At 42.3% G+C, this 14,416-nt stretch overlaps 1 protein-coding gene across 1 annotated transcript in view; it reads right to left on the bottom strand.

Annotated features, from left to right (window-relative positions):
• Positions 1-13,290, bottom strand: part of LOC139636464 (regulating synaptic membrane exocytosis protein 1-like) — a 76,568-nt gene extending 63,278 nt beyond the window's left edge. The window contains exon 1 of the mRNA XM_071504568.1: positions 12,538-13,290. Coding sequence (XP_071360669.1) covers positions 12,538-12,704 — 167 coding nt within the window. The 5' untranslated portion in view covers positions 12,705-13,290. The remainder of the gene's footprint in view (positions 1-12,537) is intronic.
• Between the last annotated feature and the right edge of the window lie 1,126 nt (positions 13,291-14,416).

The raw sequence follows: 14,416 nt of genomic DNA, 5'->3' as shown, positions 1-14,416 counted from the left end.
TTGTATTACCTCACCTGTTTGCTCCTATGAATATATATCTCCAAAACAATAAGCATGCACTCTGGGTGTAAGATAATGGGTGTTACTGTGGCAAAGAGATGCTTTTGGTTTTTTTGTTTCACTTAATTCATCTTTTAATTTATCTAAATTCTTCATGAAGAGTCAGTGTAGGAAACATATAGCAGTCTGTTTGAAATGGACTGCAAGCACTTTACACTACCAGGCATATTTACCCATTCACACAACGCTTTTTTCTACACATACAGTGCTTTTTCTACCATATACACAATCACTCACCAATGATACATCACAGGCAACTTTTGGACTTCAGTATCTTGCCTATAACCACCTCATTTTGAGAGGTTTCAATGGAACTTAAATTTCTATCCTTCCTCCATTCTCAACAACCTGTGCTCCAATTTAGCAGCAGTGCAGTTTGGTAAATCTGCACTGATTAACAGGTTTTGTTTATATTGGTTTTGAATATCCATATCCATATCAATGGGGATAGCAGGGCATGTTTTGGGGCAGACTCTCCTCAAAGACATTCGTGGTGTCGCACTTGGTTGCAGTTCAAATCCTGCCCAATTTTTCAACACCACACACCTGGCCAGTTGCTGAATAGAGCCGCAATGCTAGCTGGATTGTCTCTTTCAGAAAGTTATAAAAGTCTTAGTTCCAACATTGGAAATGTTCTTTCTCAGTTAATTCTGTGAGCCGAAAGATCATGCTTTTGATGTGAAGTATAACTACTCACTTAAATCCTTGTATTCCATGTCATCGTTACAAGTGAAATCTTTAATTTAAAATGTCACTTTCAAAAAACACAACATGCATTTGTAATGATGGAGTTACTGAGGGATCCGTGGGGTTGGAGAGGTTGAATAAACAGACTTGATGTTGTCCTTTCAGACAGCAGTTGTGTTAATTCATTTCAGACACACTGCCACTGTCGCTGCTCCATCACTACACACACTGAATCCTTCCTCTACAAACAGTACAGTGCATGGCTGTACGTAGCTTTAGCCTATCTTCAGTCTATAGCATCAGACTCCAGCAGCCCCTCCCATAGCCAGTGCTTAGATGTTGATAACTGTTTTTATTGATGCTGTGAGTGTTTTACCCGCATTTATGGAGCAGAGTGTTTTTTTGGCATGGACTCCTCAGTGTGTGTGTGTGCATATTTATGTGTCTGTATCATTCCATCTCTCTCCTCTATGTGCATTTAGTTTTTCTTTCTTTTCCATTTATATCCCTCTTACTCTCCCTTCATTCTCTTTATTTCTTTTCTTCTCATGTGTTACTCTCTCTCATCCTCAGTGCTGTATATTCGATTCCAACTTTTCAAAACCTAGAAGCTGATGAATATGGTCATTTCCCACATGGCTGTATATATACAGTTCAGTTTCCTTTATCCTCCTCTCTGTTTCTTTCTCTCTTAAATACACAGACACTCATACACAAATCACATGTAGCGTACAAAGCCTCTGACCTCATAGAGCCTGCTGGGTGATGTATAAGCCATGACTCTAGCTGCTGGAGTAGTTGTGGAGTAATTATGGGTGATCTCTAATCCCTCTCAGTCTATCCCAGCAGCCTCAGCTTGCTGCCAGCATGTTGAAACAATCAACCACTATTATTATTTTATTTGTAGTCATTTTGTTTGACTAGTATTTAGGTCGACTAGTGAGTTAACACATAACATACATACAGGTGACAAATTAAAAGCAAAATCCGCCTTAAAAAATCCAACTGAACACCTACGGGACACCAAATAACTGACATAATATCATGAACAAAAATACATACACTAGAAACCGCCATGTATAATAATGGCTCACATGCTATGGCTAAACTTTTCAGAACAAAAAGATGAAAGTCGCTCTTTAACCCAGAAAGCTAAAATTACATTTAAAGCTACAATATGCAAGTTCTGGAAATCAAGCTAGCACTGGTAAACCAATCTGCTCCTGCCACCGCTAACAGAAACAACACAGACTGCTACTTTCACATGGGAATAGGACACCGCTCTCCTGTGTCATCTTCCTGTGTTTTGTTGAGCCATCGATCCAACAATCCCCAACCTCCTCCTGACGTGGACTTTGTCGCTCTATATACTATGTACAATGACGGCTAACAACAAAATGTCGCTATGGTTTTTGTTTTGTTTTTGTTTTTTTTTACAGGAGAACAGTCTCGGAGTGTCACAATCCCTCTCTGATACATTGTTACAACCCAGCTTGTTGTTTGGGAAAAGGGAAGCATCATAAACCAATTTGAAGTGGCAATGCAAATTTATCAAATAGCAAGGCTGATAAGGAAGTAAATAAAAGTACAACCAAGGTGAGCGGGGAACTAAAAGAGAGCAAAACAGATACTGCCAAATCAAAATTAAAATATACCAAAAGGAGGACTCTATCTTAACCCTTTGACATGAAACAAACAACCAATCTGCTCTATTACTAAAAACAAAAACAAAAAAACACAGGAAGCCGCACCCCTGTTCCTAAAGAAACTACAGCCGTTTCTTCCACGTGTGAGTTGTGTATCAGTATGTCTCTAATACCTGGCCCAGTCCACAACAAGTACCTCACAATCGGCTGCTACACACACACTCACAACACACACATAGCCACATATTCTAGACACAAATCACCTCTCTGTGACTTAACATAAGCTCAAAGCTTGTTTGCATGTTTGGAGTGACCACTCTGGTGTTCTTTAAATAAGCATAACGAGACACTTTTTGAGCAGTGGCCTGTGTTACTGGAGGATATAAACTGGAGTCCCATACAATGTTGTGTGTGGCCACTCATGATATAATCCCATCGCTTCCTCTAACCACAAACACAGACACTCATGGAGGGAGAGAGATGTAGAGAGCCTGGTCAGCCCAAGCAGAATGCACTCTGATTAAAGTTTAATGCTGGGGAGGTCTAGGAGCACTAAAGAGGCTACTCACCGAGACTCACTCAGGTCTCTCACTCCCAACACACTCACTCACTCACAGTCCCACCCAGCCACACGTTGTGAGCCGACATTTCTTCCCATCACCTGTGTGATAGGTTGTACCTGGCTCACTGTCACATTTTGTCCTCTGTGTCTCTGCTGCTGTGGGCCAATGATTAACCATATCTCAAATCAGCGCAGCTGCATCAATACACAAACATGAGGCTGTTTCCCAGTTCACAAAGACCAAAGATAGCTCAGTGATTTGAGGACATTTTTAGAAAAGAGCAGAAACAGAAACAGATTTAGAATATGTAGGTGTGATGTGTGCGCCAGAGGCAGTTTCAAATATTTCAACCATATGTGATTGTTGAACACAGTGCAGTCATCCATAGTTTACTTCTTAGTTATTTCTGGTACAGAGCTCTAAAGAAGGAGAAGTAACTATATTTTGTTGTGCCTCCATCTGTCAGTAGTAGGACTGGGCGATATCAATATTGTAATCAATATCATGATTATTTTAAACCTTGACCTCGATTACGATTACTTTGGCGCTTATCGTCTCTTTTTTTTTTGAGCACGCCTCATATATGGCATAACGTGATTGTGTCCAAGTGATTAAACAAATTGGTGAGGTTACTTTTGGCAGTGTTTGCATTTGACTTCTTTGTGTGTGGTGTGGTCTTCATTCATATCGCCAGCTTCGCTTTGAGTACACGCTGGCTAATGTTAGTTAGACGAGGTAGAGTTTTTTCAAGGGGGCAGTTCATAAATGCACGCATTGCGGAAGGTATTAATTAACCCACATGAGCGAGATGAAGTTGGTGAGAGGTTTTGATATTTTTCAGTTAATTAATGGCCCTGGTCAGTGGCATAGGTGGGTAGAAAAGCGGTTCAGAATAGGATGAGATGTTATTATTCTGCTGTTGACATGCTCTGTGACTGCATGCGACTACTGTTTAGCAGCCTCCACTCTTCTGGTTTCAGACTTTTCACAAGATTGTGAACACTGGCTGCAGGGATTTGCGTCCATTCAGTCGCAAGAGACCAAACTGGACATGCCACCTTCTTGTGGACCTACAGTGGCTTTCAAAGGGCACTATGGGGGGGTGCTATGGTTTTACGTTAAAATGACTGGGAACCACTGGTTCAAACAGCCCAGTATCATAGGATTTATGATCACACTGGACAAAACTGAGGTTTACAATCTACATCCACTGCAAGCATTCACATGTGTTTCAACAAGTCCTCCAACTTGAATAACCTTATAGGTTGTTGGTCCCTATAACCTCTGATACAACCCATAGAAGCGTCTCCTGTAATAGCACCCCTACTGCAGCTGGCATGCAGGACCTTCATCGCCATGGTTACACACAATGTGCACACACAATCTATGGGCCTGTTGTTTATAGAACAGTCTTTGCTCTTTATGTAACAAAGCAGAAAATGAAAAAGGGTGATGAGGTCAAGGTGGTGGACAACTGTGAGGACTGGAGTTCACATCCCACTATAATCCTCCATTAATGTTGCCTTTTTCAACCATTTTTACCATTACCTCGATGTTTCCCTACAACATTAACATTGGTGCCTAATCTTAACCACAACCTCTCCATAACATTGTTGCCATGTGCAGATATTCCTTAATAGGACGTAAGAGGCTGGGCCCAAACCATAAAAATCAGCCCAAGGTAAGAAGTATGTGTGAACATACTTTTAGCTACATAGTATACTGTCACTGATTACGATTAGTTTACTGTCCGAAGGCATAAATAAATACTACAACATTGTATATTTGAGGGATTGAAAATTGTTGTTCATAAATTAAATGTTCCTGCATTACAATGTCTAAAAACAACTAGACCTGTGTTATATACTTTATTGAGTTGTGAATTTACATTATCCCAGATGTTTCCAGCAGTTTTTCAAACCTTTTAATCAAGGTCACTGTTTCATTTGATCACCTTCAATGGCGTAATATCCCCTTTGCACATCCGTCAGTGTTGTGGAGGTCTGCCAGAAGCCGTCAAAATTAACATATTATCCAGTTAAAGTCACATTTTTTTACAATACAATTTTTAGATCTTGGTCCTTTCCTATATATTTTAACCGAATGAAAATTTTAGTCAATGGGCGGCTAGATCTTAAATTATCAGGAAAACAAGCTGAGCAAAAGTTAAAGGCAGGCTTGTATCTGCGAGGCAGCATCAGAGAAACACCGCTTTTTAACATGAAACTGCTTTATTCTGTGTTTTTACCAGATTAAATCACTAGGTCTGTTTGCTTTTGAGAGGAGACATCTCTGTGGATAAAAACCCTCTGAACGTCTGGATCTTAAGCAATGTCTGTACATAAAGATGTGTCTCCACTTGCTTCCACTGCACAGAAATGAAGCCAAAATATCCCAGATACAGGCGCTGCCATCTTGTGCTGGTGACATCATTTGGAGCCAGACTCTCCAGAGCAGTGATCCGGGAGTGGAACTGCAGTACGGAGTTCCCGCCCATACACCTGCTCAACCCAATCACAAGTTAATGACAGCTGTCAATCATGATGTTACACTCACATTTTGTAGCCTCAAATAACAAATTAAAACCAAACTTATTAAAAGTGAAGACTTGACCAGACACAGCATATTATTATGAGATCTACCTACAATGACAAAAACATTTCTTTGACGTGTACTTGTTGTTGTTAGTTTGGCCCCTTGTTGCATCTTGGTTATTGTTTTGATCGAGTGAAAATGATATACTCGGTTTTTAAAGCTACATACTTTTTTCTTGCTTTCAAGCTGACTTTCTGGCCCACATTTAAATACTGTAATGGGTGGACTTTGTGTCTTTCTTTCTTTTTGGTTTCATTTCACAATGAAAAACTGAAGCATGCAGCAGAGACATGTGGCAATGATGACAGATGTGCAGACAAACTGCAGAATGCAAATACACACACAAATGTCACACACACACACACAAGCACAAATCATGTATATGCATGCACAGACACCCCCCCACCCCACAGGCTTCCATTCCTCCAGGTGTTGCAGACACACCCGACTGCCTTTGAGTTCTTTTAATTAAGAGCAAAGTGTGAAGATGCAATCCAGCACACTCTGAATACACACACCCACACACACACACACACACACACAAACACACATAGATGGAGCAAACAGACTCTCCAGCTGCCTGGAAGAAGAGTGGAGGCTAGCTGTGATAGGACAAACTGTACAGTAACAAAGGCAGTCTGTCTTTGCAAGAGTTAACTTTCTGCAAGCTTTCATCCATAGGCCAGCAACACAGAAACACCATCTGGGTTTGTGGTGCTGTTGGTGTGTCGCTTTCCACAAGTACTGCAGCACAAATGTTCTCAGACATACAGGATAGATACTGTGTTTGTGTGTTTGTGTGTGTGTGTAAATGGGTGTGAGATATGAGCTTGAGTACCTGTATAAAATAGGAATGTATATAAACACGCCTCCTTCCTTCTTGTGCACACACACAAACATACATGTGCACATATGGACAAAATGCAAACATCACACATGTAATTAGTGGAATTCAACAGTGGGCCAAAACTGAAACAGGTTAACAAGGAGAAAAAAACCTTTGGAACATCGGCAGCAGCCAGTGAACTGAATATTTAAATATTTCAAGAACCGCTTCCAAGTGTGTGCTATTTTCAGACCTGATCCATAATTCAACATTAGCATTTTTCTCCCAGAAACCTTGAAATTCATAAGTCTACTCTGTACTATGTTTCTCTTTATCTCAGCTGAAAGACACCAAGTTAAAGGTAATCTTTTTTTTTTTTTTTTTTTTTTTGGGAAAATTTGATAACTTTTGCAAACAAGCTAAAACTATCCTGGAAAGACAACAAATATCTGAAACAATGGTAACGATACACAAACACAAGTCATACAAAAGCCTATGATGTCATCATTGAAACGATGGTTAAAACAAGGATAGTGCAGACAACAGACATTCAGAGCCTAGTAAAAGCAAGTCTGCTTCAACAGGAATGAGCATTAGCCAAGATTTTGAGTGAGTTTGGTAGTTCTGTTTAGTCTGGGACATCAGTTTATGTAAACTGAGCTTAGACATGTTAACACTGCTATGAGTTAAAGTTCACGTAGTTGTTGAACAACATAAATGATGGTTTTAGCTGTAAGATCTGGGTCTTAAAATAGCCTAAGCTGTTTGCCAACTTTCTATTTGCAGAATGAATGATCCTTAGATGACGTATTTTTATGCATCCATTGACAGTATAGAGCACACCATGCTAAAAAACAAATAAAATAAAAAGACAAACTCATATGTTACATCATACCTGGAGTTTTAACTTTTGTGTGCTTGTGATTATTAGCTCTGTATAAGAGCCTTGAAACTGATCCTGTTTTCTCTTTTTCTGGTACCAGTCTCATGTGTAGCATCCTGCACCTGCTGCAGGTGAGACAAAGAGGACTGGTCAATGATCAGGTACAGTGAGTTGCAAATGATCCAACCTTGAGGAGACTTATACAGTGGGAACAGTATTCATATCACTGCATGAGCTAAGTTGAGCAAAACTTACATTAACTGCACACAGAGAGTACATCTGCAGTTGTTTGACTCCACATGAAGCAACAACTGATTTTTGATTCACTTGAGAGCAGCTCAACATTGACATATTATCTCCCTATAAAACCATTATAGGTAACATGTTAGCAAACAATTTCCCTATCCACACAACCAGTAGTCACAGACTAACATTAGCATCTATTTGGCATCATGCTTCTAACCAAAATATCCATCTCTTTAGCTGCTAAATGCTCAACTATGTTCACCAGCTAATTGCTAACGTTGTCTATCTGCAGGTAGCATCCAGTGGGTTTATTAGAGCTTTTGTTTTTTCGCAGAACAGCCTGCTGCTGTGGTTAGAGAGGAGCGGCGAGAGTGAATCCGACCAGTGAGGCTTGGTGCCATAAAATCAAAAGAGAAAGCTTACAGACACTGAACATCGGACGGATGATAACTGTGTTATTATGACCCATCACTATGTCCCATTGTTAATGTAAAAATATAAATGAGTGGAGTTTTAAGGGAAAACACTCCAGCTCACCAGAAAGGAAACTTCCCACATTAGAACAGAAATGAAGCTATTTCCCCTAAAACTGATAACTCACTCCGCTTTTGACCTTGTCACCAAACTACTGCTGACCTCTTGGTGGACAATAGCAGCCATATCAGACGGCAGACAGGGAGGGGGACTTCGCTGCCCTCTAGATGCACCCTGTAGCCTGCAGCCGTGGGGAGCCCTGGTAAAGAGAGATTAGCAGTGTGTGTGTGTGTGTGTGTGTGTATGTGGGTGTGTGTGTGTGGACCCCTTACAGAAGCTCTTCCCATTCTTTCTGTCCCCCCTTTTCTCTCTCTTTCCACTGCTCTAATCCTTAAAACCTCTAAATCCTCCCTCCTCTTCCTCCTCCTGTGCCCCAGGTCCTGATTTCTTCATCTGCCCATCTGGTGTCAAGGGACAAACTCTACCCAATCTGCACCTTGTATTGTGTCACAGATAAGAAAAATGTTAAAGAATACCACTACTAATACTGTTTACTTTTACTCTGTGCCTTAATATCAACAGCAGCGCCTACATTAACCCTGCCCACCACCCCCAAGCCTTAAGGCCCTGTGTGTATGTCCACCCCGGTCTGAAATGTCTACAACGTCTCTGCTGAGTGCATCAATATTTTACACATTGCTTCTATATTTACATTTTGGAAACCTCAAAAGCTCCCAGGGGTGAATGGGATCTTGGAGTGTTGGGCCGCAGAGAAAAGATTTCCTGTTGTGCTTAGGCAAAGTTGTTTTTTTTTTTTTTGTTTTTTTTGACGTCACATTGTCAAAGAGGTTGGTCACTTATGCGCTCACTCCTCACTCAGCATGATAGCTCTCCTCCACTAACATCCTCTGGATTAGGAAGTCAATGGAGGAAGTCTCTGAAGTCTATAGAGTATTAGATGTGGACAATGTGCTCGTTAGTGCTGTGAATCAGCGAAGGAAAAGCCCAGATGTCGGCTTCTCATGACCCGAACAGAGCAAATTATTAGCCCAGAACCAGGTGTTCTGGCTCAGCAGCAGATCAGGATACTTCAGTTTCTCCCATGCTGGAGGTTAAACTCATGACAGATTAAGTCCCATATCAGTATAACCTTATCACTGCCAGCTGCTCAGCTCTCAGGCAACGCTGCAGCCACATTGGACAGTGCTGACCAGGTGGAATAGTCCTGACGTATGGTACAAAATGTTCTTTTTGGATGTGAATTCTTACTGCCGGGGGAAAGCAGCATTGGCTGTTATTTATGGCTTCCTGTGCCAATGACCATTTCATAGATAAGGAGGTTGCTTTGAATGACATTGCTTACAAGAAACACTAACATATGGTGTAAAGGTGCATATGTTCGGCTATAGCAAAATTATACAGAAGTAAATGAAGACCTAGTTTACAGGAATGTGAATAATTTAATTAGGCTATAGCAAAGCAGGACACCTGCTTGTTCATGTTAGCTGATTTCTGTTTGATACATGGTAACATGGTATTTCTGCAATTCAACTAACAACAACCTCTACACGTGTTAATCTTATTTATGTTTGTTGCCATTTTCCTGTCACTATTTTTCATGAATGTAGCTTGCACTCACGCTACAGTAGCCTACAGCATAGTTTGCCAGGTAGCTAGCTGGCTATGTAAGGAGAGGGCACCATCGTTTGTTACTCCCATCTCCAAATGTAGCTTGTCAACTAAGATCACTTGTGTGATAGTACAGTTTGTAATGATAAGAGAAGGGGTATTAAGCTAGTAGACAATAGGGAGAGTTTAGCAGAACTCTAAAAAGCTGTAACCACATGGCCAATTAACACCCATGTGAGAATAATGTGTATTCAGTGGCTCTGTGACCAAAGAATGCATTTTAGTGTGGTTCAGGCATCAAAATGGTTCTAACAGCAAACCTGTTGCACACTACTACACTTAAGTATTGATAATACCCGATGACTGTATATGATAATGCACTACAATATTAAAAGTACTTAGGAATTTGAACGGATGCCAGATTGTCCTACAGATGTCATTTTGAAACCGCTCATAAACTAATATTTTGGTTCAGATTCTTGTATCACATTGTCACAGCGTTTGTTTCTACATCCAAACAAAAAAAAAAAAACATTACAAACATTATATCCAGTTTACATTAGACTACTAGACTACCGTATCTACCTTTAAACCACTAGACACAATTTACAACAAATTACATTCAATTCATCACTCCAGATGTATGAAAATGGTCATCACCTACATCTGGAAGGCTCAAACACTGGACTCTGTTTTCATTTATAAAGCCCTGATATCTCCCAGATTCAATTAAAAATTGTCCATGAAATTTAAAGCTAATAAGTGTCAGGTAAACACACCTTGAAGTTAAAGATTTTCCTGTAAGGACTTCACACATTTACTTTCTAATATTTAAAATAATATTTTTATTAGTGTGTCTGTGTGTGCAGTGGTTGGGTTTGATGACTGATTCATATCATTGTGATCTTGTATATGTGTAATTCAGTCTCAGCTCTCTTTAATTAGATTGACTAAGTAACAAACGTGCTGTGGCTTTAGAGATCTTGAGGCTCTCCGTAGGTGTGACAACAAGTGTGACTAGCAATTAAAGCTCACTTTTCTATTCTAAGTCGTTCTAGATAGCAGCATCAGCTAAATGACCAAAATGTAAAAAAACGGAGCCCAATTTATTATTCTTATTCTGGTGCACAGAGTGGCTTCTGCATGTATGTTAAGTCTAAATAAATCTTTCCCTTTGTTAACAACAGCACATCACTCGTTACTTCTCTCTCTAGCTGTTTTTTCTATGTAGTCTAATATCCATTCAGTATCTTGCAGAATAAACTGTAGTAAACATTAAAACTACTGATTATTTGCACGGTTTTCTGAAATCACATTTCCCCTTTGTCCATGCCGTGCTGGCCCCATCAATGATTAGCCAGATGATGAAGCCATTATTGACTGAACCTGAGCCTGTGCCTCATGGAACATTAAATACATCACTTCCTCTCAAGGGGCCTGAAGCAGCTATCACCCAGCAGCCCTTTAGGTTGCAGTCAGGAAATGAAAACAGCCATTAGAATCAGACCAAACCAGAGTGCTTATAGGATGCTGCATGCTTGCAACGACAATATCCGCTGTTATAAATCCAGAAACAGGGCCCTCGCATGTTTCAGTGCAGGTGTGGATAGAACAGACTGGCGTACAGGCCCAGCTCAGTGCAGGTTCTGCTGGTTCAAATTGCCATTGTATGTGGTGGAAACCCCTGGGGCATCAAACTGCAATGTAATAAACCCTTTGTAAGAGGCAGCTGAAGCACACCCAGCCCTCATCACATTGTAGTGTCTCTCTAACAACTCGTGTTTGTGCAGATAGTGAGTTTACAGTGACCTATAGCTATCTCCTGCTATTTAACCATGATGTTCCTTTAGAGGATTGCAGATCTGTAAAGCCCATAGCGTCTTTCTGGCATGTCTCACTGGTTATTCTTATTAATTCAGGGCTCAGATTCTTACTGTTTTGGCGGTTGTTTGACATTTGATCAATACACGGAGGGTTTTCAAAGGTGCAACAATGTAGTCGATGTCTTTTACTCTGTATCGTGTCCGGTTTAGGCCTGCTAAGATTCCCAACCACACCCCATCTTCTTCTCTCCGCCGCGGGGAGCGCAAATGATCACCACCGTCCGCTTATAAAACGGTTTGTGTCGCCCCAGGCGTGTGAGCTATAATGTCATAGTTTTTCCCATTATTATCAAAGCCACCTCTCTCTCTCTCTCTCTCTCTCTCTCTCTCTCATACATACACACACACACGCAGAGAGACGCGCACACACATTCACTCCTTGCTTGCAAAAATCTACACTGATAAAGCCACCCCGGTCTGCATGCATGCGTGCGTAAAAGGAAAGCCAGAGCCGTGCTGGATGTGTAAACTGAGGGATGGGGTACAGTCCCCATTGATGAAAACGAGTAGCTGAAAGATGGTCGATGCTATGATTCATTCCCCCTCCCCACCCCTCCCGCCTCCACCAGCACTGTCACACCCCATCCTCACAGCCCCATCTACACCTGTAACACGTTTGACCCTGTTTCGGGTCATCTCCATTGACTGTGACTGTATATTGTTTTAATTTATTGACTGATTCCAACAGCATGCCATCCTCACAACGCTACCAGATGTATTCCTGACGATGCTGGCTGCTTTTAGAGATACATCCTAAGCTGTTACTGCTCTACTGTGCCTTTATATTGCTGGGTTAATATTTGGGGACGCACCACTACACCACACCACCTCACCGCCTATTTAAGACGAACCTACAAGTGTAAAACGATGGCAGAGCAGTGGAAATGAATCGGCTAATGGTTACTGGACGTGATGGGTGTGTGATGTTGACCACTACAATGGCAATACTGGGACTCATTAGTGTTCGAGGGACATCTTTCTACTATGGTTTTGCTATGCGTTAGGCGGTTTAAGTTCCACGGGAAAGAAAAAATGTTGCCCTTACTTAAGCATGGCTTGTTCTTTCTCCTCTTCCTCCTTTTGCCGAGCCATCACTGCCATGATGATCTTCCTCTCCTCCTCGGTGAGGTGGCTGAGGTCCGGTAAATCCGGCATGGATGGCGGCACGGTGGGTGGGCGAGGGCCGCCCTGGGGCCCCACCGAGGCGGACATCTTTTCCACCACCACCACCACCCCACCTCCTCCTCCTCCTCCTCCTCCTCCTCCTCGGCGTGTCGTTTCGGCTGACAGGTTCCCCGGAGCGTTTCCGAGCCACACCTCAGGACATGGTCCGCGGGCACAGCGGCAGCGGCAGCCGCAGCCCTGGCGAATAGTGCAAGCCGCTCATGGTTGCAGGCACCCTCGGTTGTGCTTTTGTCTGTTCGCTCACTGGGTGTTTCTCCCACCACAGTCTCGTCGCCGTCCCCCCCCACCCCCCGCCTGCCCTCCTCTCCCCTCCACCGCCCGGAGTCACGGGGAGCCCATCTCTGTTTGTTTTTTTTTCACGCCGGGAGTTGAGTCGAGCTGAGGGGGACCCTGGTTCACTCGGCCGGTCTGTGGTCCCTCCGCCGTCGTCAGACTGGAGCAGGATGTTGGGCGGTATAGGCGGAGTCCGTGCCGCTTCTCCTCTCTCTCCCGCTCTCTCTCTCTCTCTTCCTTTCTCTCTCTCTTCCCCCTCTCTCTCTCTCTCTCTCTCGCTCTCTCTCTCTCAGTCAATGGGAATGCAGCCCTATTTCCTCTTCTTTTATTGCGGAGGCGCGTTTACTCATGTGAGAACGAGGTCCACACCATCATCGCATGCAAGCGCAGCTACACGTATACACACCTTGGTGTTTTGTCCAATAGACAGACGCAAAGACACGCACACGCTCAGTGAACAAAGTTCCAAAGCGCACGGGGGATGTGGGCCTGTGACCAACCTGATCCCCATGCGTTTTAGTGTGTTGCCAATTTAAATAAATCACATATGTTAAAAGTAGCTGTATAAACCATGTGCAGCCTATGTTGCAGCTTCAACATACACACGATAAAATGATGTCCAGTTGTATGTTGCTGTCCGTTGTTTCAGCACCACGGACAGCTCATCTGAAAAGCACCACAGTCAGATTTTATTCTTCGAGTCTTCTGCAGATTTGTTTTTATTTTTTTATTTATTTATTTTTTTTTTTTTTACAATAAACTTGACATTTAAGCTGCTCTATCTAGCCTCCTCACGGTTATTTGGTTTTTGTATTCCCCCAAACATAAAATCTGATAATAGCTCAACACAATAAAAAAAAAAAAAAAAACTTGAATACATGTGTTGTGCAATTGTTTTTGGTCTTTGGTTTTTGTTTTTTTTTTTTTTACCTTTCTACAGAAACAGTGCTTGTTCATCATATAAATGTGCCAGTATTTGCCAAAACGTAGCCTAACATTTCCTACTTCCCTTGGTCATATGTTAAAATAGCAATTCTATCTTTTCTTAGTTTATCATATCTTAGCTTATCTTATTTTAGCGTCTCTTTTCTCATAGATTAACTCATGATACCAGCTCACCGGGTTACTTTTTATTCAGTTGTCAGCTAAGCTTGGAGAGGGTGAAGCCCCCTGCTCGGTGCAACAACTCCTGCCCCCCCCCCCCCCCCCATCGGTTTCGCATTCACATCCAGACTCTCAGGCTACAGTTTACCGATCCGGAGCTGGCACCGGTTTTTCCCCGATGACGTAATGCCTGGTGAATGGCTGAGTCCATCCACCAGATGGCATTAACCCCGGCTACCGCTGCCGCTGTCGCCCAGCCTCCGTCAAGTGACGTCACCGGAGAGGTGACTGTACCACGGTGACGTCAACTTCCCATGGTGCAGAATTTTGTCATCATTTAGGTCGTGACTAGGGACCACCAG

Source organism: Trachinotus anak, unplaced genomic scaffold (assembly GCF_046630095.1).
Source record: "Trachinotus anak isolate AG129_WGS33_773 ecotype Australia unplaced genomic scaffold, CSIRO_AGI_Tana_v1 ptg000019l, whole genome shotgun sequence".
Classification (NCBI taxonomy): domain Eukaryota; kingdom Metazoa; phylum Chordata; class Actinopteri; order Carangiformes; family Carangidae; genus Trachinotus; species Trachinotus anak.
Note: the sequence above shows the minus strand (reverse complement) of the source record. Positions and strands in the feature narration are given on the sequence as shown.